Genomic DNA, 27,902 nt, shown 5'->3' with positions numbered 1-27,902 from the left:
CTGCGATGCCCATTGATGGTGACCTTGAAGCTTAGAGGTGGGGTGGGAGCTCGGGACCCCACTGTTCTGCCCTCAGACGCCTCCTGGCTCAGTCGGCCAGCCTGTCACCCTGCTATTGCATCCACCCATTTCCCCCCAAAACATCCCTCCTTCCTCAGGATGAAGGGTCTGTGGGCCTGGCTCTGCCACAGGCTTCTGGCCAGGATCAGAAGGGTATGGGTGGGGCCTGTGGCCCAAGGGGACAACAGCAGCAGCACCCTAATCCTGCGGTCACCAGGTGCTTTGCCATTCCCACAGCACCTCAGTCCCTTAGCCCCCAGCTTCCCCCAGCTCCTTCTCTGATCCGCCCACTCCTGGCCTCCCTTCCATGGAGCAGAGAAGCAGCCATGGGCAAGGGGAAGGGAAGGCAGGGGTGCTAGGACAGGCAGCTGAGTCCCAGGCCAGGCTCCTCACCGATGGCCGAGTCATCTCAGTCTTCACTAGGCTCCCTCACACAGGCTAAATGGGAGAACAGGGACTCTAGTCGCCTGCTCTACCCCAGCCTCCGAGGGGTCTGGGACAGAGTGAGTCTAGGGAGAGTTTGGACCTGCCTCCTGGGTCCCCTGGCACCAGCCACCTGCCGCTGGCTCTCTGCCAGTTGAACACCCTGCAGTGGGGATCCCATTGGGTCCCCACCAGGCTCTGAACGTTTAAAAGGCAGAGGCTCTGTGGTTGGGGTCCTGGGTCGGGATCTGTCCACGAGATTGTCCTGGCAGCCTGGGGAGCCTGCCTGCAGAGCTATGATGAGTCTTAGAATTCCCAGGGTGGCTCTGATTTCAAATATTCTTTGCCTCCATCTGGTGAACAGGAGATCTTGTCCGATGTGGTGTCCTGATTCGTTACTCAAGCCATGTGGCCTCTCTGTTAACCCAGAAACTCTATGGCCCTGCGCCTTTCTATTGATTTCTATTCCGGAGGGCTCTCTACCCCCACCACCCATGGCTTCCAAGTGGCCACCAGGGGCCGAGCTCCAGAGAAGAAGGGCTGCAGATCAGGGCTGGGCTCGAGACGTGGGAGACAACTTGATAAAATACCATCAGCCACTTGTAAAAATGTTCAGCCTTGATAAGCGCTTGGGGGGAAAAGAGCAAATTTGTTATTACTCACCCATTCTGCCAGCAAAAGAAATACAAGTGTTAAAACCTAATGTTTGCAGTATAGAGAAGCTGGTGAGGTGGCTGTTAGAGCCTCAATCTGAGGACTCAGCCAGACGAGAAAGTTCCTCAAAACCACTCTTGGTAAGACCTAGAAAGTCGGAAGCAGAACCCAGGGACCGATGCCAGGTCCTAATTCCTAAGTCTAGATGGCACGGAGCGGGCTCTGAGAAGATACACAGGTTACAGCAAGAAACCGAGTTTTTGTTTTTGTTTTTTTCTTATACCTTTTTATCCATCCTGGACTAAGCCAGCCTGAGAGTTTTAGAAAGTGCCCTCCCCAAGGAGCTTCGGGAAAGAAGTAGATGAAGTCAGCCTGGCTACCCACTCTAGAAATTTCTCATCAGTACTTCCAGATACTGAGGGCTGGATGGGACATGCTGTTTAGAGCAAGTCACTTTTCAGAGTTTTCCCTTCCCTCCCCCCGTGGTTATGGGGGCAATTCTGCACTCCCCTGTCCCCTGCCAGGGTCAGCTGGCAATATCTGGAAACACTCTGGTTCTCACAGCTGGGGGGTGGGTGACGCCGGCATCCCGTGGGTAGAGGCCAGGAATGCTTAACATATTACGATGTGCAGGACAGGCCCAGAAACAAAGATGCATCCAGCCCAAGAGTCACAAGTGCGAGGTTGAAGCCCTGCCCTAATCCTTGCCAAGAGTGGTCCGCTACCTCCTTTAGCAGACACTGGAATCTTTGAGCGAGTGAAGACCCTGCCGGTTCTGTTCTCTGTCTGTCACCTCCCCAGGACCCACCCCAGGACCTGCACACTGAGGTGCTCAACACAGCTTAGTGAACCAAGACTGAGCCCAGGCACTCCGACTCACTTCTTCTGAGTCACTGCAGACTCTTCTAAGCTGTTCAAAGAGACTGTAAGCTCCCAGAGGGCAAGAGTTGCTTCAAGAGTTGCTGACTGGGAAAGCCCGCCTCTTGCAGGAAGTCCCCCCTGATTTTCTCAGCCTACACGCAACTCTAACTTCTTAACATGATATATGAAGAACTCCATGAGCTACGTCAACGGCCTCATCGCTCACACCCCACCCCTCACTCATTCGGATTTTAGCCACGATGCTCTGACAGCAACCGCACAGGCCCTTCTCACACCTCCAGGCTGATACACGAATTGGCCCCTCTGCCTGGAGAGCCCTTCCACCTGGACAACGGCTCTGAGTCCTTCATGAGGAGCTGGGCCACTGTCTCCTCTGGGAAGCCTTCTCTGACAGCCCCCGCCCCAGCCCCAACGTAGGGTGTGGTGCCCCTCCTCTGGGCCTCTGCATCTTCTGTGCCACTTCCAGAACAACACCTATCCCCCCAGCGTGGGGCTGGCTGTCTCCTCCTCTCTCACCTCCCCTGCAACCCAAGAAAGGGAAGACTGTCTTTTCCATCTCAATATATCGGTGCTTAGCATATAGTAAGTGTTCAATAAATCTGCAAGGAGTAAATTCTTTCTTACTCCCCTTCACTCCATTTTGGGGTTCAACAACCAGAATAACCATTCAAACCACTAGACCAGAGCACGGGACTCCCCTCAGATTCCCAGCAGCTTCCTGCTGCACAGAGAACAAACCAGAAGCCCCACCATGGGGGTTGCCCACTGCTGGGGCCCCCACTCTCCCAGCAGACCCAGCGGATGCCTCCCCAGGGCTCCTATGCTCGCTGCTGCTGTGACCTAGCACATTCTCCGGATCCTTCCACGCCCAGTGCCTTCTCTACCTCCGGGTCTTAGCTCAAGTCCTGCCTCCGCAGTGACCTTCCCCGATGACCCCGTTTAGAGGCCCCGGACCCCCAGCCTCTCTCAACCACAAACCTCATTTGACCTCTCTCAGGGCATTTCCACCTGAGCCTGTCTTCTCGTTTTCTTATCTGTCTCTCTCAGCCGGGACACAGCTCCGGGAGAGTAAGGACCTTGTCTCTCTTGCATCTCACTATCTGTAGCTCGTGGAACCAGTGGCCTGCACACAGGTGTGTCCCAGTCCCAACTCCCAGAACGTGTGAACGGCACCTGGTGGGAAAGGGTCTTTACAGTGGTTATTAAGTTAAAGATCTCGAGACGGGACCATCCCGGATTTAGGGGGCCCTGAACTGAGTAACGGGTGACCTTGCAGAGAAAGGCAGAGACGGGAGATGCAGAGAGACCCAGAGGAGAGGGTCAGGCAGAGATGGAGGCAGAGACTGGTGTGGCGTGTCTGTTGTTTCCAGGCACCTAGTTTGTGGCCGTCCGCTACGGCAGGCACGGGAAACGAATACAGAACGTTCTGCTCTGATGTACACGTAGCAGACCCTTCATAAATAGTTGCTGCACGAACGAATGAATGCCACCATCCCGAATCCTGCTAAGCACCCAGCGGGGCCCAGAGGCACCTGCAGCCGCGCCCCGTTCAGCCCCAGCCCCTGCCCCAGCCCCAGCCCCAGCCCCAGCCCCGGCCCCGGCCCCAGCTCTCACCAGCCACCAGCTGTAGGTGTCCTCCTCCAAGAGCGCATTCCGGGCGGTCAGCAGCGGCTGCATGGACCGGTTGAACCGCTCGTCGAACCAGGCCGACACCTTCTGCTGGCCGACGCAGCGCGCGCAGGTGCAAGACCTGTGCGTGTATTTCATGAACTTCTTGAAGTTCTCCGAGATCTCGACGACCATCTGCTTGGGAAACCAGGTGGTGGTCAGCATGGTGTGGGAGTAGTTCAGGAAGAAGGAGGTGAGGAAGATGAAGAGCACGAGGACGGTGAGAACTTTCAGAGTCCTCTTTCTCATGGTCACCATTTCTGCTGTCCGGATGGGCGCGTCCTGGGGCTGGCTGCGTGGCAGGAAATCGCGCCTGGTCGAGGGGGAATTTGGAAGAAAAAAATCCTGGAGACGGAGGCTCGGTCACAAGGCAAGGCAGGGATTCCCAGAGGGGCCCCCAGGCCTGCTAGCGCCAACTTCACTCCCAACAGGCAACGGCCACACCGGCGTGTGGGACATCACCCCGTGATGGTTGGAGGCTGAGAGCCCCCCTCTGGGGGGTTGGCACTTCTTGCATATAATTGGTCTTTTCAGGAAATAAGTAGGCTGCTTTGTCAGCAGTCCTGAAACAGCCGATGATGTCTCTCGAAGCTTTAATCAAACTTAGTAAAATGACTTCCTTTCCCATCCAAAGGGGTTGAGGGGTAATTAATCTTGGTGACAGTGCAGGGACTCTCCGGGGTGAGGACCTCGGAGGAAGGGTCACAGTGTGGGACAGAGGGACGCCATCTTGGCCACTGTCCTCCGGAAAGGGTGATGGGTGATGATGCTTAATTAGAAGCGGGTCTTTCCCACGCTGTCATAGACATGTGGTCGGTAAGCAGCGTGCCTGATGGAGGCACTGAGGCTTGTCAGTCATCTGCACAGAAAAGGAGGAAGAAAACAGGATGAAATTCTATTACCTTGTTATCAAACAATCTTTCTCTCTCCCCACCTCCTCCAGGATGAACTCCGTGATCTTCTGCTTTGGTGTCAAGCCAATGTGATGGGTGGCTCTGGACCATTGATTTATGCTCTTGAGCCGTGGTGTGTGCACGTGTATGATGGGATGTCTGCAAGGTTTGCTAAGGGGACACAGCAGTCGCCCGCCATCTTTCCTGCAACCAGAGCTGGGTCCCTTTAAGCATTCCACCAAAGTCTGTGAAATGAGTCAACGATGCACGTCCAGCGGGAACGCACACAGATGGCAAGTACCTGCCAAGTACTCGCTACTTTCTCCTTCCCTCTCCCTTGGCTTCTGAATTTCAACAAGAATCATAGGCTTCTGCCATTCAAGCTCTGCCGACTAGCCTCAGTTCTACAGAGCAGGCTTTTACTGGCCAGGTTCAAGCTCCGCTTTACGAGCTCCGTGGTCTTGGGAAGTTAATCGGTCGGCCTGGCCCTCAGCCTCCTCTTCTGTAAAATGGGAACACAACACTTCCGCTTACCAATGGTTACAAAGATAAGATAAAATGCTACAGGCGGAGCTGCCCGGACCTATTAGGCAATTGCAAAACTTCTCCTTTTGCAAGGCATGAATGAATGAGTATTCTTGGATGAGCCACTCCAAGCCCGACAAGATGGGCCATGTGTGTATATGTACTTCCCCCAGCAGTCCTCAAAGTATGCTGCCAGCCAGATGGGGGGGGGCCCATGTTGTCCTCAGAATAAACAGAGACTCAAAGAGATTAGATGACTTGCCCAAGGTCACAGGGAAAGGAGGAAGTAGGACCTGAATCCAAATCCCCAGGCCTCTGACCCCATGCACGCGGGTGGGTGGGGGCACCAGGCACAGGGGCGGAGGGTCTGCTCTGGGAGCGACACCCTGTCTCTCCACTGGTCTTCAGTAGAAACGGTACGGAGAAAGGGGAGTATATGTCCATGAAAGAGAGCAAACGGGGCCTCCTCAGATGTCCAGAACACGAGCCCCCAGACTGCATTGCCTCTGTGCTGGTTGCATCCCTTCGCTTGAGCGTGATGACTTTGGCCTTTGCTTGGAATGTGTCCCCTGTCCCCGACCCAATCTCTGTCTGGTCAGATCGTCCCCATCCTCAATATGTAGATGTCAACGAGCATGATGCCTTTCTTTTTTCTAGGAACGTGACAGTTGAAGGGTTATTGATTACCTTTTGGTAGAAAAGGGGGGTGGTGCTCAAAAATCAGGTTAAATCCATGGTGTCTTCCTGGGCACATCCGAGGTTCAAATGTGCTACAACCCCCTCCACTCTTCAGCTCAGTTGGCAAGGGCATTTTGATCTGCCTACTTCTCCATTTGTCACCGTTCAAGACAACCTGACTCATATTTATAAGCTAATGGTGTCCAGAGTCATTCCCTCCAGCCACCCCATGCTCCTCCAGCACGAAGCAGCTCTGTTATTGGAGTGGGATTACCTGCTTATCTTCAAGGGTGGGCTCTTATTTCACTTGGCTGGCAGAGATCCCCAGACCTCTTGGTCCTGGGATGGGTATGTGTGCTAATTCATCCAATCACACTGAAACTCCTGACTTGCAGAAACTTTATTTTGCTCTGGCTATTTGATTTTTGCATATAAAAGGGTCAGTCAGGGCCATATTTTTTTTTATTATTTTATTTTTTATATGTAATTTTTTTTTAATTTAAATTCAATTAGCCAACATATAGTATGTGCTGGCCATTTTCATAGCTCATGTGGAAGAGGTGACCACTGAACAGGGCTGAGATAAGTGGTGCTGACTCCCTGATCAAGCCATACCTGCAGCCCACCCTACACCTCCACTTTTTGATGACATGAGATAATAAATCCCCTTTATTGCATAAAGCAGATTACTTATCTAAAACTTGAAGCCTGTGACCAACGCACAGGTCACAGCTGCTCCTGCCCAGGCTGACCCCACTATGCAGAAAGTCCATCCCACCCTGCTAGGCTCTTACTCATTCTTCAGGGATCAGCTGGTGCTGACTGCTGGAGGAAGGCTTGCCCTCTCCTGGCAGGAGCAGAGTCCTCTCCTGGCTTCCACAGTGTCATGGCTCCACTCCACCTGAACTGTTTACTTATCTGCCTCCTCCCTGGGCTGGGAGCCCCATGAGGATAAGAACACAGTCTCACTCATTGTTGGGCCCCTGTCACCTGGCACCCAGATGGCATGAAGGAATGCAGAAGCAAATGAAGGGAAAGGCAATGGCCAGGAAGTCAGGGCAGAGATGTGTGCAGAAAAGCACAGACCAAGAGTTAGAAGACTCCGATTCTCAGGCTGTACCACCCCTTTGCTGTGTGACTATGAACAAATTACCTGCCCTCTCGGAACCATTTCTTCCACTGGAAAATGAGGATAACACAGATTCTGTCCACTTTTCTGAGCTGTCACCCAGCAAAGTCTGCCCAGTCATCCGATTCACTCACTACCTATTTTCTAGGGCCCTGTGATGGGCCAGGCTCTGGGATAGGTGGTTGGGACACAGCATGAAAGATTCTAGCTTGGGAGCTTCCTAGACATCTGCAAGGTCCTGGTGTTTTCGGGAGAAAGAAGGCCGGTACCCCCGGATCAATGGGAAGGAGAGGAGCAGGCTTGTGTGGGGTGGGGTGGAGAGCATGGGGCTGTGGAAGCCATTAAGCAAGACTAAGTTTGCTCTGAGTGACATGGGGACCCACTGAAGGGTCTGAGCAGAGGAATGACAGGGTCTCACTGCTTTTGTCTTGCTAATGAGCAGGGCCCAAGAAGCTCTGGCTGACTCTGTATCCTGATGCCAAGGGCAGAGACAAGGTCACTCAAATAGAGGACTGTTGAACCACATGGACCAAAGAAAATTCTGAATGAGAGGTCAGGTTCCCGACAACGTCCTGGTTCCGCGAGGGAGGTATTCCTGATCTAAGCGGATGCTGGGGTGGGGTGAGAGTGGGGACAGAGGGTGAGGCTGGGCTGCAGAAGCAGGGGAACCGCGACACCGCCTTCCCATGCACTCAGCACGTGCTGGTAGCTGCATCTCCAAGGCCAGAGTGCACACTCGGATCCCACTGACCAGCAGAGGCTTCTGAGCTCGTATCCCTTAGTGATTTCCAAAGCCTTGCAAAAAGCTGCAGTAGAAAGAAGCAAGAACACCCTTCCACCCCCTTCCCCGGCCCCAGGGAAGAAAGAAGGAATGTGTGACTTCCCTGCACTCCAGAAAGTGAGGCAGCCAGCAACACCTGGGGCGATGCCAGCCCTGGCTCCCTGAACCGAGACCAAGATGCCCCGCGCGCGGCGAGGGAGGCCGGCCACACCTGCCCAAAACAAAGACGGGGGAGGACACGGCTCCCTGTCCCGCCCGCAGCATGGCTGACACCTCGCAGCCACATGCTGGAGGACAAGCACATCCTGTCTGTCCTGCTCTGCAGATACTGCGCTTTTTACAGACTGGAAGGTTTGTGGCAAGCCCGCCTGTGTCATGCAAATCGACCGGCGGCATTTTTCCAACAGCATCTGCCCACTTCGTGTCTCTGTGTGACATTTTGGTAATTCTCGCACCATTTCCAACTTTTTCATTACTGTATTTGGTAAGATGATCTGTGATCGATGATTACGACAGGCTGAAAGCTCAGATCATGGTTAGCGCTTTGCAGCAACACAGTATTTTCAAATGCAGGTATCTATCTTGATTTTTAAAGATATAATGCAATTGCACATGTAATAGACTCCGATAGTATAAATGCAACTTTTGTATGCACTGGGACACCAGAACATGCCTTTGGCTCACTTCGTTACAATATCCACTGTATCGTGGTGGTCTGGAACGGAACCCGCATTATCTCCAAGGTCCACCTGTCCTGGACGAGGCACGGAGATTGCGGATGGGACAGTCTAATGGGGTCACCGGCACAATGTTGAACACACAGTAGAACCCTGTCAAGGATCCAGGAAGTCAAGATTTCTCCAAAGAGAGTCCCTAGCAGAGATAAGCCCACCTAGCAACAGGGAGATGCCGGCAATGACCAGCTACTGACAGATGAGCTGTTTCAAATGCTTGGAAAACCAGACGGATGAAAGGCATGGGTTTCTGAATGCTTAGTTCACACCTGCGGAAGTGTACAATTCTCCCCAGGCTGGGATGCCCCCCTAGCCCTCCGCACAGTCCCCAGCACGAGGGCTGCGGGTAACATCCGCATGTCTAATAAAGAGAAGCTGCAACTGTCTTCCGTGTGATCCTCCCATCGACTGCACAAAACAGATAAACATGCTTATTTCCCTGACATAGGAAACTGAAACCCCGAGAAGGCAAGTGACTTGTCTAAGGTCACACAGCGAGACGGTGGAAGAGCCAGCACTCTGACCCAGGCTCCTGCCTCCTCTTGGATCTTTCTATGTAGCCATATTTAACCCTGTAATTCCTTAATACCTGCTCTCGTCTTCATTATCTCCTTTCTTGTCATTCCTTAGGGCTTACAATCTGTCGTCTCTCCAATTTCTTGTTTGCACCCTCTTCTGCTGTGTGAACTAGGGTATTATGTTCATTTCGGCTATTGTCTTTCTCAGGTCTAGAATTTCCATGTGAGCAAAATTTTTATAAGCTCTAGCTCTTTTCAGGGGAAATTCCCCACCCAGCCCATCTTCTGCAATTAATCCTCACAGTTCTTTTCAAGACCGTGTCTGTATCTTGTGACATTTGGATAACATGTGGGTCTATTTCTATTGTCTCTTTTCTCTCTTTATCTCTCTTTGGTCATTTGGTTCTGTCCCTGGCATGCCTGGTCACGGTGCATTCTGTGTGTGCCGAAAGCCTAGAGGCTCTGGAGCAGGCTGTCCTTATTCAGAGAGGAAAGGTGCTTTCTCCTGGTCGGCAGGTGGAGCTGGGACAAGTCACTTTGCTCCAGGTGGTGACCGGGGTGACTGGGGCCAAGCTTCAGTTTTCACAGTGACCGGTTATTTCTGGTTTGCCCCCACTTACAGGCTACAGCCCTTCTCAAAGGATAGCTAGGATGCCTACCGAGGGGCTTCCTCCTTACACGCTCTCACCTCTGGTCTCCCCTGCACTGCGAGGTTATCAAAAGCTGGGTCTCGCCTTTTAGTCTCTCGGCTGCTGTCTGCAGCTTGGATTCTCAGGCTCTGGTCCCAAGAAACACTGGCAGATGCCTTGGGAAGGAAGACGAGGTGTGCAGTGCTCCGTCTTTCCTGTGTGGTTCCCTTTGCTCGAGGTGCTTGGTTGCACAGGTTTGGGCTGACCTGGAGGTCCTGAGTTCTAGCTTTAGTTTAATTTCATTTGTTTTACTCCTAGCCTTGTGAGACGGCCCTACACTGAGCTGCTGCCCTCCACCTGCTTCTGGAGCCTCCCACGAGCCAGCACCCCCCTCGTGCAGGAGGGGAGCTGGAGGAACGGGCTCACCCCATTCATCTCCCTTCTCTCACGGATCCCCACCTCTCAAGTCCTGGCCGCCTTGGGCGTTCCCTTAATGCCTCCAAACAGCTGGATTTCTAGCTCATTCAGCTTTTACAGGCCTTGCTGGGAGAAACGGTCTACAAGCCTCTGCCACTGCGGGACGAGGAGGCCAGTGTCTTTCCTCTGCCTCTCGGGATGCCCGGTGCCCGGCATGGAGCTCCCTGCGTGGGGAGCTTGGAAAATCCGGAGAAGGGGGTGGGGCCCGGAGAAGCCCCAGAGGTGCCTCGCGAATCAAACGGCCTCACACCAGCCAAGCGAGCAGATGGTGGGAGGGAAGGTAGCAAATCAACAGGCAGAGGGCGGCAGCTGCAGCCTCTCATCCGCCACCGCCTCCCCGCCGCCCGCCCCATCTGCTTTCACTTTGCCTCCACACACGCCAGCTTCAGGACACACAGCGAGGATGACTTCCCAGCTCAACCCATCCTGAGAACACGAGGAGTAGTTACGGGGATTTAGCCTCCAGGAACCTTCCAGTCATTGGAAACGGGATCCCACTGTGTCCTGGCTTTCGGGGTCCTGGCTGCTTCGCACGGTGGCCCAGGGTGGTGTGGAATAAGAACCGACCGGGGAAGGGCCTCAAGCCTTCTATCACAGAAGATCCATTCTTTCCTGAACAGTTATCCAGCCCCGGCCTGTTCACGGGACACGTGCAACCCACCTCGTCTGGTTCTGTGAGGCACCTGCTAGTGGGTCACGGTCAACAGCTGTCGCAAGAGAAAATGGTGCAGACAGACCAGGGTTCAAATCTCAATTCCTCGCACTCCTAGCTGTGGGCTCAAGGGAAAGGCACTCCACCGCTCCGATCTCAGTTTCTGAATCCAAGAAGTGGGACTAATAGCACCCACCCAGAGGGTCGTGGGAGATTAAAAGGACGTGCACAGAAGTGCACAGAGTTGGTTATAAATGTCAATTCTCTGCTCTCCCCCAAGTCCAGGCCGTCATTTGTAAAAAAAAAAAAAAAAAAAAAACAAACCAACAGAACCTCCAGCTCGTCTTCCCAGCAGGGTTATTTAAAAGAACAAATGAAACCAGGCACGACAGCACCAAAGGGCATTACGACAACGATGATCCCACCTTGCTCCCTGAGTTGCTTCCATCCCTTGAGGGACTGCTTCCTGTTCTACTGGCCATGACCCCTGAGAACCTGCAGGGAAGGGCTCCCAAAGCAACAAAGGGACTAGAGGTTAGGACAGTACCTTCAGTTCATGTGGCCCACGCTCTCTTGTGAAGGTTAATGCTCAGAGTGGAGTGCCGGCCTTGTCTGCACCTGGGGGCATTAGGACATCCTGTTTCTTGCAGCTTTCAAGGCCCCTTAGGCTGGATACGGTCAACTGGAGTGAGGACCCTTCCCTCCCTCCTCTGTGCCCTCTCCCCTACTGCAGGGCCTGAAAATCTGGAAATCACGTTTCCCAGCTTCCCCTGCCCGTAGGGCCCTGGGCACAGTTGCAATTCGGTCAACAGTCGGGACAGGCAACAGGGAGGCAGCACCGTCCTCCCTCCCACGGCGGTGGAGGCTGCTTCGTGGTCTGAGCGCTGGACCCAGAACCGCCTGCCTCCCTCACCTTCGGGCTGGCTTCCTGTAGTATTCTGGCCTCTGGACCTCGGCCTGGAGACGTAGGACAAGGACTCCTCTCCTGTCACCTTTCCAACAACTTTGCAAGCACCAGATCCCCTGAATCCAATGCTTCTGCTTAAAGTTTCTGCCTCAGTTTCTTTGTCTGCACCGTGGGGATAAAAATGGTACCTACCTCCCAGGGCTGGATGGAGAAAAACGGGAGTCAGTGTAGGTCCGCTGCATAGAGCGGGGCCTGGCCCATCCCATCCGGAGTGCTCCCTGAGTGCAGGCTGTTATTACCACCCTGGGTTCTGTTTCCCAGCAGGGAGCTCCAACACCCCACCCCTACATTTCAGCCCCATTTCTTCTGACGGATGTGGAGGCTGAGCTCAGAGAGGGGAAATGACTTGTCCAATGACCCAGAGATAAGGCGCCAGAGCTGAGAGGGGAACAGGCCCCGGATTCCAAGACACACCTGGCCTCAGAGATGGAACAGCTATGTTCACACGGCTGCCCCTGGCGGGGCTCTTTCTACACTTCCCTGGGAAGGAGCTCGGAAGGCGTCTCGAGCTGAGCCTAAACAGAGTAAGAGCTAGCAGTCTGGGAGCTGGTCCCACTGCGGCAGCCAGGGGCGAGGCCCTGCAGGGGAATCCGGAGGCCCTGAGCCCCTGGCAGTGTGACCCCAGGGACGGGATCTGGGCTGCCTGAGCTTCAGGCTATAAATGGGGGGTCTGGGGTGGCTGCAGGGCAACAGTTAAGCTGGGAACAGTAAGGAGGGGTCCCTCTGGCAGATCCTATTCTAAGCAGGACAGGATATCAAGTTGCGGGAGCCCACAACAGTCGTGGTGCTGGAACCGGTGATTACCTCCATCTTTCGCAGGTGGGAAAGGAGGCCCACGGCAGTCAAGCTCCCTGCCCGAGACCCCCCACTGGTAAGCGGTGAAAAGGGGTTGCAGGCGAGGCAGAGCCTAGTGGGGGGTGTCCAGGGGTCTGCCCTGCCCTGAGCCAGGCATCTGAGCCGCAGAAGAGGTGAGGGGCTCCACTGGGCTGTCCCGATGGGGAATGCATGGGGCCCAGCTCAGTACCTGGCTCGGGGCAAGCGTGAGTCCTCCCTGCTTGTTTGCTTCTCTTCCTGGTGGGCTCGCTCCAGCTCAGCTCCACCCACTCTGAGTCTAGCCCCAAAGCTGGCAGCTGGAGCCCCACAGCCCAGCCCAGACCTGGGCGCCCTCAATGCCTCACTCCTCCCCTAGGTCAGGAAGGACTGGCCGCATTGCCACTGGACCCTGTTCCTGGCACAAAACATCACCCGAGAGGATCCTGGCCACAGTGAGGTGAGGTCTGACAGGTGGCCCCAGGCATGGAGGTGAATAGGGGTGACAGGCTCCCCGACACTGCAGAGTGGGAATGGCTGCTTCTCTCCTGCCAGGGTAAAAACCAGGTCTCTAATTAACCCAGCCAGCAACTGCACTGACCCTGGGGCCTCTCTCTTCCCTGTGCCTCCCAGGGGACAGGGGACGAAGGAGACAGCCCCCACCCTGGGGCAACAACCCTGTGGTCCAGCAGTGACACAGAGCCATCTCAGGACTTCAGGCCAGTCCACACCTCTGGGCCTCCATGCCTCTCTGTACGATGGGACAACGATGCCAGCCCCTGCTCACCCCAGACTCCGTTAAGAGAAAAAAAATTAACGCATACGACGTCGTTCGCACTGGCGGTCGCTTTCCAAACAGACTAACGTGTAGCCCCCACACTTTAAAAATGTTACCTAGAATACAGAGTATATACTACACATCAGAATCAATGCTAAGGGTTCACGGATATAGAAAAGTGTCTAGAATGATCCTGACCCTCAGTAAACGACAGTCGTCATCAGCACGCATATTGGGGAACTTCACCTTGCTCTGGTGTCAGCATCCATCTGAGCAACTAAAAAGCACGGTGTGCACTGGGGGGGAGGAGGTGCAGGTCAGGATGAAGACACGGCCTGTGCGAAGTGGAATGCTTACCACGCGTGGTCACTCTGCACCAGACAGACACCTGACTCTGATCCGCACCCTGCCACTCCCTCGCAGATTTTCTCTCCCTTTGACTGTCTCACACAACCATGGCTGGACACCTGCTATGCCGCAGCTGTTCTGTCCAGCGCTGGGCAAAACCATCGCTAGAGAAAGTAGATGACCTTCACCCTTGCCCTCCTGAAACCTAACCTTACAGAGTAGGGCAGAGGCGAGATTAAGGGATCACACGAAGAACGGAGATAGGCTGTGATGGATTAATTCTATGCGTCGACTTAGCTGGGCCATGGCACCCAGCCCTTTGGTCAAACACTAGTCTAGGCGTGGCTGTGAAGGCATTTAATAGATGTGGTTGCCATCTATAATCAGCTGACTTTAAGTAAAGGAGATGATCGGCCAAATGTGGGTGGGCCTTGTCTAATCAGTTGAAGGCCTCAAGGGCAAAAACCGAGGCTTTGCAGGGAAGGAATTTAGTCTCAAAACTATAACAGAGAAAGCAAATCCTGCCTCAGTCTACAGCCTGCTGGCCTGCCCTACGGATGTTGAAGCTGCCCATTCTACAATACATAAGCCAATTCCTGAAAATAAGTCTCTTAACATGTATACATCTATATTCTACGGGGTCTGTTTCCCTAGAGAATCCTGACTGATACAACCATCTTCAGTACTACAACAAGTGGGCACGGGGTGGAGCTGGCAGGTGTCTCAAGGACGTGGTAATGGCCTGAGGCCTGCACGGTGGATGGGTAACTAGGCAGAGAAGACAAGAGCCTCTGGGCTGTGGAAGCTTTGGGCTGGGGAAGTTGCAGGTGCAAAAGGTCTGTGAGTGAGTTCGAAGGAACTGAAAGAGAGAAGGCCAAGCCAAGCAGAACTCCAGAGAGAAAGATGCAAGATGGAGCTGGCAGGCAGGCTGGGGTTACATCCTGGGAGCCACGGGAAGCCCCAGCAGGGTTTGACCCAGTGAAGTTTCCAGATCAGGCTCACGGAGGTCAAGGCTTGCCTAAGGCACGCTGCTAGAACACAAAGTCAGGGCTGAGAAAATCGCATCTTCCCCAGCGCCATCCCCTCTTGGCCTTGCCTGCTGGGAAGTGCTGAATGTGTGCACCCAAGCCTTCTGGGGGTTCAGGCTGGGAGCTGGGCATCGGGCATTCCCTCCACCTTTCTCACCTTGCTCTGTGCCCAGGGGCAGGCCTTAGGGCCTCCATCAACAGGCTCCCACTCTGGCTGGCTTCCTGTGGGTCTGGCCCATGGGAATGCAGGTGACAGAGACTGGGGGCTCTGGCCCCTCCCTGCATACACTGGCTCTGTCTCAGGGTCTCAGCAACGTCTCTGATCTCATCTTCTCGCCTCCTTAGCTCTAGGGCTGCATGCATCCCATGGTTTCCATCCCCAGGGATGGCCCCGTCCCCGTGGTTTCTCTGCCCCAGACCAAGTCCTCGTAAACACCCCTGTCACAAGCTGCCCCCAGTGGCCCACGCGGAGGGCACCATCTGCGTCCTGCTGAGCGGCGCGGGTGGCCCCGGGGTCCTCCCTGTTGCAGGCGGCAGCCCTGAAGGTGAGCCCCACAGGCAGCCCTGAACCTCTAGGAACAGCCCTGACAGCCCCAGGGGATTCGCACGAAGAGCTGGTTTGGGCCAGCTGGACGCCCAGAGCCCTGGCTCTCCTCCTGCTTTGGGTAGCTGATCTTTCTGGAATCTTCCCAACCCTGCTGCCCAGGAACTCACCCATCAGGAGGTTTTCCACTAAGATGGCCAATGGCAGCCACAGAGCCAGAGGCTCCGCCTGGGCTCCTCTCAGGTTCCAGGCTCACCACATTCCAGGTCCCACTAGGGGGCACTCTAAGAGGGGGCCCCAGGCTCCCTGGTGACAATCACCGCGCCTCCAGGGCACCGCCTCCCACAGGAACCTGCAGCTGGTGCAGACAAGACACAGGGCCAGGCCCCTACAGCCCATGGCCGCTGCAGGTACTGACCGCAGCCTGACCCCCAGCCACTGCGCAGCCCTGCTCTGCCACCGAGTCACCTGCCTCTCCCATTCTCCCTGCTAGATTTCAATATCAAGCTGTCAGAGAGAATCCTCACGGTTTTGCCGGCGGACAAAGGCCCACAGAACATATCTAACCAGCTTGGTGGCCCCTGGCGGGGTCCCCTCCTTATCTCGATAATGGTTTGGCGGCCTCCACCGCCTCCCCATCCACCCGATGCAGTCTGCCCATCCAGCAATGTCACAGTTTTGTGCTGGATTCCTGGCAAGGTGCCCAGAGGATCTTTGGGACAGGTACCCAGGTACCAGAGTACCAGGACAGGTACTCTGCTTTGCAGGGGAGGAGGTAGCTGGGCTCTGAGAGGCTAAGCTTTCCCAAGGCTACACAGGTCCTTCGGGACTAGCCAGGGTATGAGAGAGGCGGTTCCAGGTCCTATGGTGGAAGAGAACACTATGAGTCCCATTTTATAGATGGGAAAGCTGAGGCCCATGGCCTTAGGATATGTTCTCAAGGTCACACGGCTAGGAAGGGCTGGGCTGATTCCCGAGGCTGCTCTTCAATGCTGCTCTGGCTGACCCCTCACCAGGGCGCCTCTCATCTGGCCTCTTATGTCTCACGTGTGAGGACACCTGTACCAAGGCATGAACGCCAAGGACCCCGGCGACTTGGAAGTGGCAGGCTGATGACGACTGGAGGAAGAGGGAAGGCTCCCTGGAGGAGGCGGTCATGGAGGGCAAGGGGGGGGTCAGAGGGTGCAGTAGAGCAGGCAACTTCCCAAAAGTGCATGGTGGCGGCGGCGGCGGTGACAGGGGGCGCCTGGCACAGTTACGGAAATCAGGGTGCCCTGAGTGGGTGGGGGCCGACTGCTGAAGTCTTTAGGAATGCGGACTTTGGACTAAAGGCATAGGGAGCCACTGATGGTTTGTGAGCCACACACAGGAGTGATGCAACCGCATCAGGAAGCTAGACTAGATGGGGTGCACACGGCACCCCCTGGAGTCTGAGACCAGCTCTGTCTCCATCTGGGTGCCTTGGGAAGCCCATCTCCTTCGGGACCTGTTTCCCCACTTCTTCCTGTGCTGACTTGACCATCTGTCTGCCCAGGTCCCCCACATCCAGGCGGTGCTGACAGGTTGAGAGAGCCCCCTTCTTGGGCTCGACAAGCCTCCTCTCCTTACCCTGGTAGCTCTTGCTTGCTGGAGGGGAACACAGATTCCCCGCAGCACAAATAGTGAGCGGTTCAGAGCGGGCGGTTTGGAGAAGCGCGTCTGAGAAACGTGATTAAGCAGGATTAGGGTCATATGAGAAGCAGTGGATAGATTTTCATATTTTGAGCTGCACAAAAGGAATTTAAATCCGCAAATCTTCTTATGTGTGTAGATTGAGCGGTGCTAAATTCAGAGTCTGAAGACATCCATACAACATGCAAGGCGTGCAATGTGGTCAGGACCGCATCTGAACATCCAGGCTGACACCTGACCCCACCTCTGCCCCCCGGAGGGGGGAGAAAAAAAAGGGATTTCCCTGATTTGGGTGGTGCCGAAGTCATGGCAAAGGAAAGACTATTCAGAACTCTGAGACCCAGACCCCCACCCCAGCTCTGCCTCGGGGGTCTGTCGCTGGCTCTAAAGGGCTCCCGGGTAAGTGACAGGCTGGAGTCCTGGCTGGTATGGAGGGAAGGTTTAGATAGTTGAGGTAAGGTCCCTTCCAGGCCCCTAACTTCCAAGGAGAGATTTTTTTAACCATTTACAGTGGCATCCAGTAGGCTCCTGAAGGGGTTGAGGGGACGATCTCTGGTGACGTCGAGAATGGGGATTCAGACTGCAGGATAAACTCAGCAGCCCCCGGGGTTTGGAGATGGGCAGGAGCCCCAGACAACAAGCACGAGTCTAGCACGAACCATCCCAGAAACGAAGGTTTGAAGGGCTGTCCTGATGTCCAGTGGAGTCACTGGGATACAGCTGTCCTGGGCTAGCCCCCCAGAGTCCCACTCGGGAGTAGGAGGGCAGCGATCATCAGAAACAGCAGCCTGTTCAACTCCCAGCACTCTGCGCCCAAGCCATCTGTGCGGGGCCCCCTGAGCCCGTGCTGGGGAAAGGATGGACATCTTGCCTCGTTGACAAGGGGCTTTGAAGCAGTCCACTGGGGGGACTGGGAACGTGGGTGCCTGAAGTAGATGGGCAAGGCTGGCATCAGGGAGCTTTCAGAGCAGTTGAAACCAGGCGGCCCTGTAAGGCTCGGGCATTAAATACAACAGCACAGGGCAAGCCGGGTCAGCGAGGGCCCAGCGAGGAGGGAGTGAGGCCTGTGGTGACCTGGCATGAGGGGCGAGACTATGGGAGGTGACGCCAGAGGTGGGAGCAGCCAAGGGCTCAGGGGGGCTGAGAGCCAGGGCAGAGAAGGAGATACTCGTCTTGGTGTCCCAGAGCTGATGAGTCCTGGAGAAATCCACACACAAGCATGTCAGGGAAGGAGGCACGTGCACCTGTCCCTAATGTCCACAGCGGGGTGCCAGCACCTGGCTGGATGCTTTTCTGAGAGCTCATTCAATCATCACAACAGCTTTGCAAAGGGATGATGCTTTGTCTTTCATAGCAAAGTCCTAAGGGATGCGCTCTAGGGCACACAGCAAGGGATGGGCTCCAGATTCAACCTGGAGTCAAAGCCTGCGCTATGCGCGCGCACACAGCACCAGTGGTGACGCCGATCCCTTGCTGTGTTTGTATTTTAAAGCACATAGGGAGATGCTGGGGCCTGGGGAATGTCCAGCCAGCTCTCTCCCCTCACCATCACTTCCCGCTTCGTGTCGTTAGCCATCATGAAGGTGCGTCATCGTCTAGCACCTATTGGCCACATGGGCTCAGACAGGTTAGAGGACCCGCTGAGGGTCACCCACCTGGGAAACAGTGGACGGAGACAGAGCCATCAGGTCTAGATGCCACGTGGGAAAGTGGAGAGCCGATGGGGGTTGCAGCTCCAAAGGCTGATTAGTTCTGTGACCTTGGACAAGCCACTTGACCACACTGAGCCATGCCCTGCCCTGTGTGCAAAACCAAACCAGTAACAGCACATGCCCTAGGAGTTCTGGGAAAGAACATGAGCCAGTGAAGAGCTCTTGCCTCCGTGGGGGGCGTCGGCCCATCCGATCCCTCCTCTGTATTGATCCTCTCGAGAGCAGGCATTTCCAGCTCACTGACTTTTGCCCAGGGCAGATCTAAAAGCTGGTCTAAGAGCTCTATTCCTGTTAACTCCTGAATCCCTTAATCTGTCCATTTTACGGATGAGAAAATGGAGGCCCAGGAGGTTAAGCCAGGATCATACACTGTGTAAGAGTGAGGCTCAAATGTGATCCAAGCCAAGGGAAGCCACAAAACGGGAGCTTTTCAAGCTAAGTATTACTGCCTTTCAGGTGATGGAGCCTATCGCTTCACTGAGGGTATGCCCACACTGGCAGGGGGACTGTCCCCACTCAGCCCTGCCTCCCTGACCCCTGCAAGGTGCGCCCAACTGTTACTCATCCATTTTCAATGGAGGACGCAGGTAGAGCGGGAGAGAGGGAATGAGCAAGCCTCGCTGACCCCCAGGACAGTGAATGCCCTTGAGGCTGGGGTGCCCCTGCCCCAACGGAGATGGCCGCCGAGCGGGCATTCAACACTGGGAGTCTTCCGCCCACCCCCACCTGCGTCTCTGCTGAGTGCTGGGGATGGGAGGCTGCACAGCTTGTCCCCGGCTCCCCATCAAAGGGCCCCCGCTCGGGGAACACAGCACCTTTATGGCACTTTCTTGCTCTGCCCAATTTGCTTTAAATCAGGTGTCCTTTGATCTCCTACAGTGCAGTGGGGAGAGGTGAGCTCGGGAAAGGCTGCCTGCTATCCTGGGGTCGCAGAGAGACCGAGGCTAGACAGGGTGGCCTTGGCACAATTCCAGATATAGCGGAGCACACACAGCGCGCCGCAGGAATCACGACCCGAGGATCAGCGCTTCTATTTTGCCTGCTGGGGGGCCTCACGAAGCCTTGGTTGTCTTTGAGCATCCTGGGCTGACGCAGGGAGCACACGAGCTTGTGTGAGGGACGCCGAGATAAGCCCCTGCTCCCCCGAGATGTACAGCACACGGTGGGACGAGGGACCGGGTCTGGAGAGACGGTGTCCCACGTGCTTCCTTTTGTTCTTTTCTTTGGCCTTCTGGGGTCCTGACCCTTTACACCTTGTCCTTCCCTGCCCCAGTGAGCAACCAACAGCATCTTTTGCCAGGGAAACACTGTCGGGTGGGGTGTGTGTGTGCGTGTCTGTGTGTCTCCCTGTGTGTGATTGTGTGTGCATGTGTGTGTCTCTCTGTGTGTGATTGTGTGTCTGTGGGTATAACTGTGTGTGTCTGTGTGTGTCTCTGTGTGTGTGTCTGTGTGTGTGATTGTGTGTGTCTGTGTGTGTGATTGTGTGTCTGTGTGTCTCTCTGTGATTGTGTGTCTGTGCGTGTGTCTCTCTCTGTCTCTGTTGTGTGTCTGTGTGTGTCTGTGTGTGTGATTGTGTGTCTGTGTCTCTCTGTGTGTGATTGTGTGTGTGTTTGTGTGTCTGTGGGTGTGATTGTGTGTGTCTGTGTGTGATTGTGTGTCTGTGCGTGTGTGTGTCTCTCTGTGTGTCTGTGTGTGTGATTGTGTGTGTGTCTGTGTGTGATTGTGTGTCTGTGTGTGTGACTGTGTGTGTGACTGTGTGTGTCTGTGTCTCTGGGGGTGACTGTGTGTGTCTGTGGGTGTGATTGTGTGTGTGTGTGTCTGTGTGTCTCTCTGTGTGTGATTGTGTGTCTGTGCGTGTGTGTGTCTCTCTCTGTGTGTCTGTGTGTGTGATTGTGTGTGTCTGTGTGTGTGAGTGTGTGTCTGTGTGTGATTGTGTGTCTGTGTGTGTGACTGTGTGTGTCTGTGTCTCTGTGTGTGATTGTGTATGTCTGTGTGTGTGTCTGTGTGTGTGTCTGTGTGTCTCTCTGTGTGTGGCTGTGTGTGGGTGTGATTGTGTGTCTGTGGGTGTGATTGTGTGTGTCTCTGTGTGTGTCTGTGGGTGTGTGTTGTGTACCAGAGCTACCTATCAAACGCTGCTATGCTCTGCAAAGAAAAGGAACAATCGAAAACCTAGAACAATGAACCGAACCATCAGGCCGAGCTCGCTTCCTCTTTACTGTGTTTTGCTCTGCTAGGATTGCAGCTCTACTTCAGGACTTCAGTGCCGTTGTTTTGATCTTGGGGTGAGCTGCTCCCCCTGAGGCTGTGTCAGGATATCGCCATGGCCATCTGTTTCCGTAAGCACACGGGAGCCCGGGGGCTGGTGACCACGTTGCTGGTGACGTGGCGATAAGGACGTGTGGAGCAGCGGCTGTGACATGATGGACCTTTGAACTTTAGATACCAAGAACTGTGAGGACTCGCTGTGTGTTCGGTCCGGGCAAGGCTCCTCCTTGCTGACCCGAATCACTCCCCGGAGACCTTGGGACACTCGGTTCCTGCCTTGCCCAGGCCACTGCCGGTTGGCGGTGGCGTTAAACCACTCGGCGGTCTCTGGGGACAAAGGGCATCAGTTCCTGCCTTGATGAGCCCCCCCCCCCCGGGGGCAGGGGTGCCGGCCACGTAACAGGCCTCGCCTGTCAACGCTGGTGCTGTCGCCTGCTAGCCGCGTGCCCTAGCATCGAGGGACCCCAGCTGGCAGCTTCTACTTGGAAAGACTGACTCCACAGACACCCAGCTCACAGAAAGGTACACCTCAACTAAATTTGGACTTTACTCTGCCTGGAACAACAGTGTCATCGATCATTGGTTTGGAGCATGTTATTTCTTTAATGGCTTATTAAGAGACATTATCCTACAGACTCCTGGCTTGTGAAATATTACTATTATAAATCATCATTCCCGCAGCGAACCTGTGTTAAATTATTGCCAAAGACCATCTCAGTCCCTGAGCATAATTTGCCTCGAGTAAAATATTCTGGCTAATGCAGATAATGAGCATACGGCCTTCAGATTCAACCTGTATTTACGAGGCTCACCCGGTATGCCTGGCTGCTAATTTTCTCCCTATCTGACTGGTAGATGTAGACAGATGAGGGCCTTCTGATAAGCCATGATCTGGACCCAGCCCCGAGAACCTTCACTCCGTCCTGTTTCCGGAGCTCAGAATCTGCAAGTGTTGACTGAGCTGTCATCTTCCCCCAAATTTAGAAGAGGTCACTCTGAGCCCTGGCTCTGGGCGTGAAAGGCATGAGATCTCCCCCCCTCGCCCACACCACCTTCACAACAGCCCTTGTCCACACCCAGGAGCCTCATGGCACCTGCCAGGATCCGTGACACATGAACAGGCTAGCTTCTCAATCAGCAAGAGGGGGGTAGGATAAACTCAAAGCCGGGACCGTAGCTTTCCAGCCCCTCCACGCCCCTCTCTGCGCATCCCTCCCACTACCTAAAAGTCTCCAACAGTTCCCTCCGCGCCAAGAATAAAATCCAAGGCTCTTGCCACAGCCTGCAAGGTCCTACTAGAGCTGGTCTTTGCCTACTTTCTGACTCCACTCTCCATGACTTTTCTTTGCTCACTCTATTTACCAGCTCCATGCCCTCCACAAGATGACAAGGGCAGGACCTGGGGACAGGCTCTGTGTGCTGCCCAGATGCTCTTCCCACAGATAGGAGCCTAGCCATCACTTAACGCAGGATGCTGGGTCCCATGTCAACTCAGAGAGACTATCCCTGCACCTTCTGCATCCCTGAATCATGATGTCTATCACACTCTGCTTTTCAGCCACCTGCTTTCCAACATTACGTACTTACGAACAGCTGAAAAGATTCTCCATACATCTAGGTTCTTTAAACTCAGACTCTGTTTTTTTTTTTTTTTAAAGATTTTATTTATTTATTCGACAGAGATAGAGACAGCCAGCGAGAGAGGGAACACAGCAGGGGGAGTGGGAGAGGAAGAAGCAGGCCCATAGCGGAGGAGCCTGATGTGGGGCTTGATCCCAGAACGCTGGGATCACGCCCTGAGCCGAAGGCAGACGCTCAACCGCTGTGCCACCCAGGCGCCCCTCAGACTCTGTTTTTGTTCCCACCCTGTTCCTAGAACAGCAATCTTATGTAATCGTGAATAATCACGTGGAAGGCAGGTATTATCCCATTTTACAGATAATAAAATTGAGGCTAAAAGACATTAAGCAATTGCAAATCTACCTAATCTCACGACTGGTAGGTGATAGACCCAGGATTCAAATCCAGGCATTTTCAGTGCCACCCTATTGTCAAGAGACGCTAATCCATGGCATTCCCACCTGTCTTACTGGGCAGGCTAAGAATGCAAGGCCCCACCGGTCTTTTATCTGGATCATTCTTCAGCATTGCATCTGCGGCAATGGACTGCAAAACATGAGGTAATGTCTTTCTCTGGGACCAAAAGATGGCTCGCTTACTGCTTGCTGCAAAACACTGAATTTTATAATCAAGAAAATTCTCCTGCTGATGGAGCGACTTTTCTGGCTCGCCCGTCCCCCAGCTGGTGAACTCCGTGTCTCAAGTGTCACCTGTCCAGGAACACTTCCCTGGTTCCCTCCCCTTCCCTTCCCCCCAGATTCATGTGAGACGAGGATGTGTTGGAAGGAAGGGAGCAAAAGAAAATTTGATTTGATCGAAAAAGACTAAGCCAATGAATTTGGGGCAGACACCGTGGAAGACAGACTAACACAGAGAGGAGAAAGTTTCTGAATGTTGACATTTGTGTGACCTTCAGAGTCAGCTCAGCCATGAACTCTCTGGAGTTGGACCAAACGAAGAAAGTGGTCAGGCTGAGCCTGACCTGCCACTGAGAGTACAGACCGTGTCTCATTGAGTTCAAGGTCTCTGGTACTGTACCCACACGGGGGCCTGCTTAATGGGTAGATGGACGGAGGGATGAGCCAATGATATGCTGACTGACGATGGGCTTGCTGGTCGACCCCCACGCTGCCTGCTTCTTGGGGAGGAAGCAGGAAGGGCTGGGCTGTCTTCTGTATAGGAGGTTTTTTGAGCATTGCTTTTGGGAAACTTTCAAGGGGTTCACAGGCCAGTAACCAGGCAGAACTGCATTCTGATTATTCTTTTTCCAGCTGAATGAGATTCAGTTAATGGAACACTTAATAAGTCCTTCTGGGCCCCAAGGAAAGAGAGACATTCCTCTGCTCCTGGAAATGTCTGGTTCTACAGCCACAGAGCCCAGATCAGGGAGAGGTGAGGACAGCTTGAAGCTTTTAACTGAATGCCTGAGGCAGGATGGCCAAGGTCATGCCCCCAGCATTGGGCATCGGTCCGCTGAGAGTCCAGGCCTATGTAATCAAAGAGGAGCTTCTGGAAGGCTCTGTCTCAGTGCCTGGTTGCTACCTGCCTCAGAGGCAAAGGCTTGTGGCATTTCAGGATCACAGAGGAACGTAGAGAGGACCATGCCTCTCTGCTTCCTTTTCTAGGTGGGGAAACAAAGGCTCGGGGAGGGGACGTGACTTGCCCAAGGATGTACACGAGTCTGTGTTGGCCCCAAGACTAGAACCAGGTCCCTAACTCTCCAAATATGTCCCTTCCAGCACGCCTGGGCCATGAGCTGCTCCAGCAGGTGCCAGACAGGTGTCAGTATTCACACAGATAGCAGAAGTGGTGACCCCCCAGGAGGGACGAGTCTGCCTGAGATCACAGCCTGCTAATGGCCCCAAGGAGACAGAGATGTGTCTGCCTCTGCCCCTCCCCCAGCTCCACCCCCACGCCAGGCTCTGCTTGCCGGACCTCTCTCTCTGAGGTCAGTTCGAGGTCAGTGGTACAGCCCCAGCACAATTTCTTGTTCTATTTCTGTAGTTCTGGATCCAGGCTCCCGCCCGGCTTGGAAAGCCAAGCCTGAAGCAGTGGATCAGAGTCTGGCTCAAACATACAGTTTGAGAAAAAATACGAAGCAAGGAACTATTGGAACTATGGAACTATTTCAAACATCACCCAAGAGTGGACGGTACAAAGAGAATTAAGAAATAAGACAAGTAGTTTCCTATTAGATATACACCTTCTTTCTGCCCCGTTCAGTTCTGTGCAATTTTTCTCACTACACAGCCATGACCCCTTGCCCCACCCCTGCAGACATGTGGAGGGTGACAGATGGAGGAGACAATAGAGAATGGTAGCTGTGTTGGCCCCAGGGCTTTTGCACATGCTGTCCCCCCCCCCCCAGGATGTTCTTACCCTAGAATCCACATCGTTTGCTCCCTGGCTATATTCACGGTTCTCCCCATATGCCCTCTTTGGAGGGGCCTTCCCTGATCACCCTAAAATAGCGTCACTGTCACTGTCCCCTTGCTCAGCTACATTTCCCATCCCAGACTTAATCACAAAATGACACTTCATTGTATACAGAATTCCTTCTTTGTGTGTCTGTCTCCCTGTACCAGGAGGGCAGGAACGTCACCTGTGTCCCTGTCTGCCGTGTCCCCCATGCTGAGGACAATAGTGGGCTCTCCAGTGTGCAGGCCGGAGGCAGGATGAAAAGTGCTCAGAGCTCAGAAAGCAGAGGTTTCTTTGGGTTTGTGCGTAGTGAGAGGTGGAGGGGACGGTCCTTGGTCATTTCTGGTCTCAGTGTCCTCTTACGGGAAATGGGATGGTGACAGTGACAACCTCAAATCAGCCCTGCCCACGGACAGCCCAGGGCAGTGTCCAGCTGAAGGCAGGTGCCCTCTCAACCTGGGACCTTGTCTTGGGGACCTCTTTGTCCCTGACCGAGCAGATCAGCCACCCTCAGGAAGGGAAGGCAGGGCTCGGCCTACAGACTTCCTTTGGCTTTTGCAAAAACAACAAAACCAAAAATACTACAAAACCACACCGTGCATCTGTGGACTGCCAAGAGCTGCGGCACGCAAGGGTGGGTCCTGCCTCCTGGGGTCGGTCCCCTGTGGCTGAGGCAGGATGTGGGGCACAGAGCATGTGACGGGGACACCTGGCTCTGCTGGGGGGGCCCGCGGGCCTGGTTCCAGGAGAGCCTGGAGCCTCGTGGTGACTTCTAGGGAAGGGTGGAATGTCAGCCATGGGGGTGGGGGGCTCAATCCCCCCCAGGTGTATGTGTGGCTCTGGGTCTCTCCCAACCAGGGTACCCATGGAGGATGGGGTTGTCATTATCAAATACCACCCTCTTCTCAGTTCTCTGCCCAGATGACTTTTCTTTGTCAACTCAGAACAAGGAGCATCTGCACGAGGACTTTCAAAATCTCATTGTCACTCTGGCTGGAAAACCACGGCCGAGGATCCCACTGTACAGATGGAAAAACTGAGGCCCAGCAAAGGGAAAGCACTTAGCAAACATAAAATAAAATAAAATAAAATAAAATAAAATAAAATAAAATAAAATAAAATAAAATAAAATAAATAAAAATTAAAAAAAAAATTCACACAGTGTGCTGTGGCAGAGCCAGGCCTAGAACCAGCTTTTCAGACTTCAGGACAAGGACATTTGTTAGCTAGTGGTTTTCAAATTTTCTTTAAACTGGAATTTTCCCCAAGTAGAAACTAGCTACTTAAACAGCTTTTCCGGCTGAGGTGGGGGTGGGAACCCCCTGCCCAGCTGCCGGGTCTCAGCACCCCGGAAGTTGGTTTGCAAATCAAAGTCACACCCCCTTCACCCCCACTCCGCAGAGTTTTCTGAGGGCTCAGGAGACCAAATCAGGCAGTTAATCTGCGGTCATGTTACTAAATGGGGCTTGTTCATTCTCAAAGATTTTTCAGAAACAGGTTCTAGGAAAACTTCTGAAAACAAAAGAGAGCGTTTCAAGGATGAGGAAGTGGAGGTGGGCACCCTCAGGGACGGGAGGGAGGGAACGTGAGAAGCAGCAGGACCAGGAGAAGACAGAGATGGTCGGAGCCACGGTAAGGGTGCAGGAAAGGCTGAGGGAGAGGGTTAGCCCCTGGCAGGCACCTAACGGGATGTGGAGGAGGGCGCTGGGGCCCGAGCTGGTATCAGCCTCATGCTGGACCCCACCTCCGCCACCCGCCCTGCCCTCCTTCCCACCACGGACTCAAGTGTCCTACTTTCTGAATCACCAAGCCACATCCACTGTGGAAATAATCTTTCAGTACGGTCTGCACGTGGAACGTTAGACTTGCTTTACAATCAAACGCAGAATGCATTTCTCATGCCCTATGTGTTGGTGACCTGCTGATGCATTTGCATGTAGCAAAAAGGGAACACACTCGGTTCACCAGAACTTTCCAATGATGAGAGGACCATCCCATGCCCTGAACACTGCCCAACTGCCTGGGATTAGAAAAGACTGCCTTTGAAACATCCTGTATGTCTGGAGAGCCGACTGTGTTCTGGGTACCACAGCAGGCACGGCGAGAGATACAAAAACCGGGTCACAGGTCTCCCCCACTTGTGTGGCAGGGGGACAACCATTTCAACACAGTTTAAGGCAGAGTGAGCAAGCAATTAAGAACATAGGTTCTAAAGTCACAGGGAGCGGGGTTTAAATCCCAGCTCTGCCACTTACCAGCTGTGTGACCTCAGAGGAATTCCTTAACCTCTCTGAGACTCCATGTCTTCATCTGAAAAATAGGAAAAAAAATACTCAGACTTACCACAGGGAGAAGGCATGACGATCTCATGCCGGCAATGAGCTCAGCTCACACACACACACAGTACACACCAAGTGCTCTGTGGATGGCAGAGCCGGCCCCTGGCGACGGGAGAGAACGACAGTCACCTTCAGAGCGTGGGGTCAGTGCCAGGCAAGCGACCGGCAAGGCTCTGTGCTCCAAACTGTGAAGTGAGAGCCCTGTACTGCACGATCTCTGAGACCACTTCCTGCCCTAGATCGAGGACCGGGGGTTGGTGTGCGCTCATTCGGTGATCTGTCATGCGCCCGGCAGGGTTAGCCGCTCCACCCCCGCCGTTCACGGCAGTCCCTGAGGCAGTTCCAGCCTCCCGTCGGACCGGGGAGGAAACTGAGGCTCATGCAGAGGGGCCTGGTGGGGCCACAGGTGCGGTGAGCAGCAGAGGGGGCTGGAAGCCATTCTGCCCCGACGACAGAGGACAGAGGACTTTTCAGATGCACCTGCAACCAGGCTAGTGGCGAGTCCCAGATTACACGGAGGTAGGGGAAGAGTCTGATTCTAGAATATTCTAATTGGCAGGAATCAGACAGCTGGGCGTTTTGTGAAGGGAGAGGTTACTTGAATCTGAGAATTAGGGAAGTGTGATTATTGTTTTAGCTTTTTTCCCTGGATGCTGAGTGGGGGGAGAGCCCTTCCTAAACAGTAATAAGGACGGATGA

The 27,902-nt window shown here is 54.1% G+C and overlaps 1 protein-coding gene across 5 annotated transcripts in view; it reads right to left on the bottom strand.

The window, feature by feature from the left end:
• The window catches only part of ST3GAL1 (ST3 beta-galactoside alpha-2,3-sialyltransferase 1), a 94,264-nt gene that overhangs the window by 15,136 nt on the left and 51,226 nt on the right, over nt 1-27,902 (bottom strand). For 4 of the 5 annotated variants that reach the window (XR_006782366.2, XM_045812244.2, XM_087864599.1 and 1 more), the window contains 2 exons: nt 27,120-27,174; nt 3,634-4,546 (listed from right to left, as the gene is read on the bottom strand). Coding sequence is in view for 4 of the 5 variants with exons in the window: in XM_045812244.2 (XP_045668200.2) it covers nt 3,634-3,945 (312 nt within the window). In the remaining variant the exon portion in view is untranslated. Of the gene's footprint in view, nt 1-3,633; nt 4,547-27,119; nt 27,175-27,275; nt 27,897-27,902 lie in introns of those variants that run through there. The other variant, XM_045812246.2, reaches the window with a different exon arrangement.

The sequence above is a fragment of the Ursus americanus genome, chromosome 9 (genome assembly GCF_024610735.1).
Source record: "Ursus americanus isolate L20-20 chromosome 9, mUrsAme1.1.p, whole genome shotgun sequence".
Lineage (NCBI taxonomy): Eukaryota > Metazoa > Chordata > Mammalia > Carnivora > Ursidae > Ursus > Ursus americanus.
The sequence above is the reverse complement of the archived record's forward strand: the minus strand, read 5'-3'. Positions and strand labels throughout refer to the sequence as shown.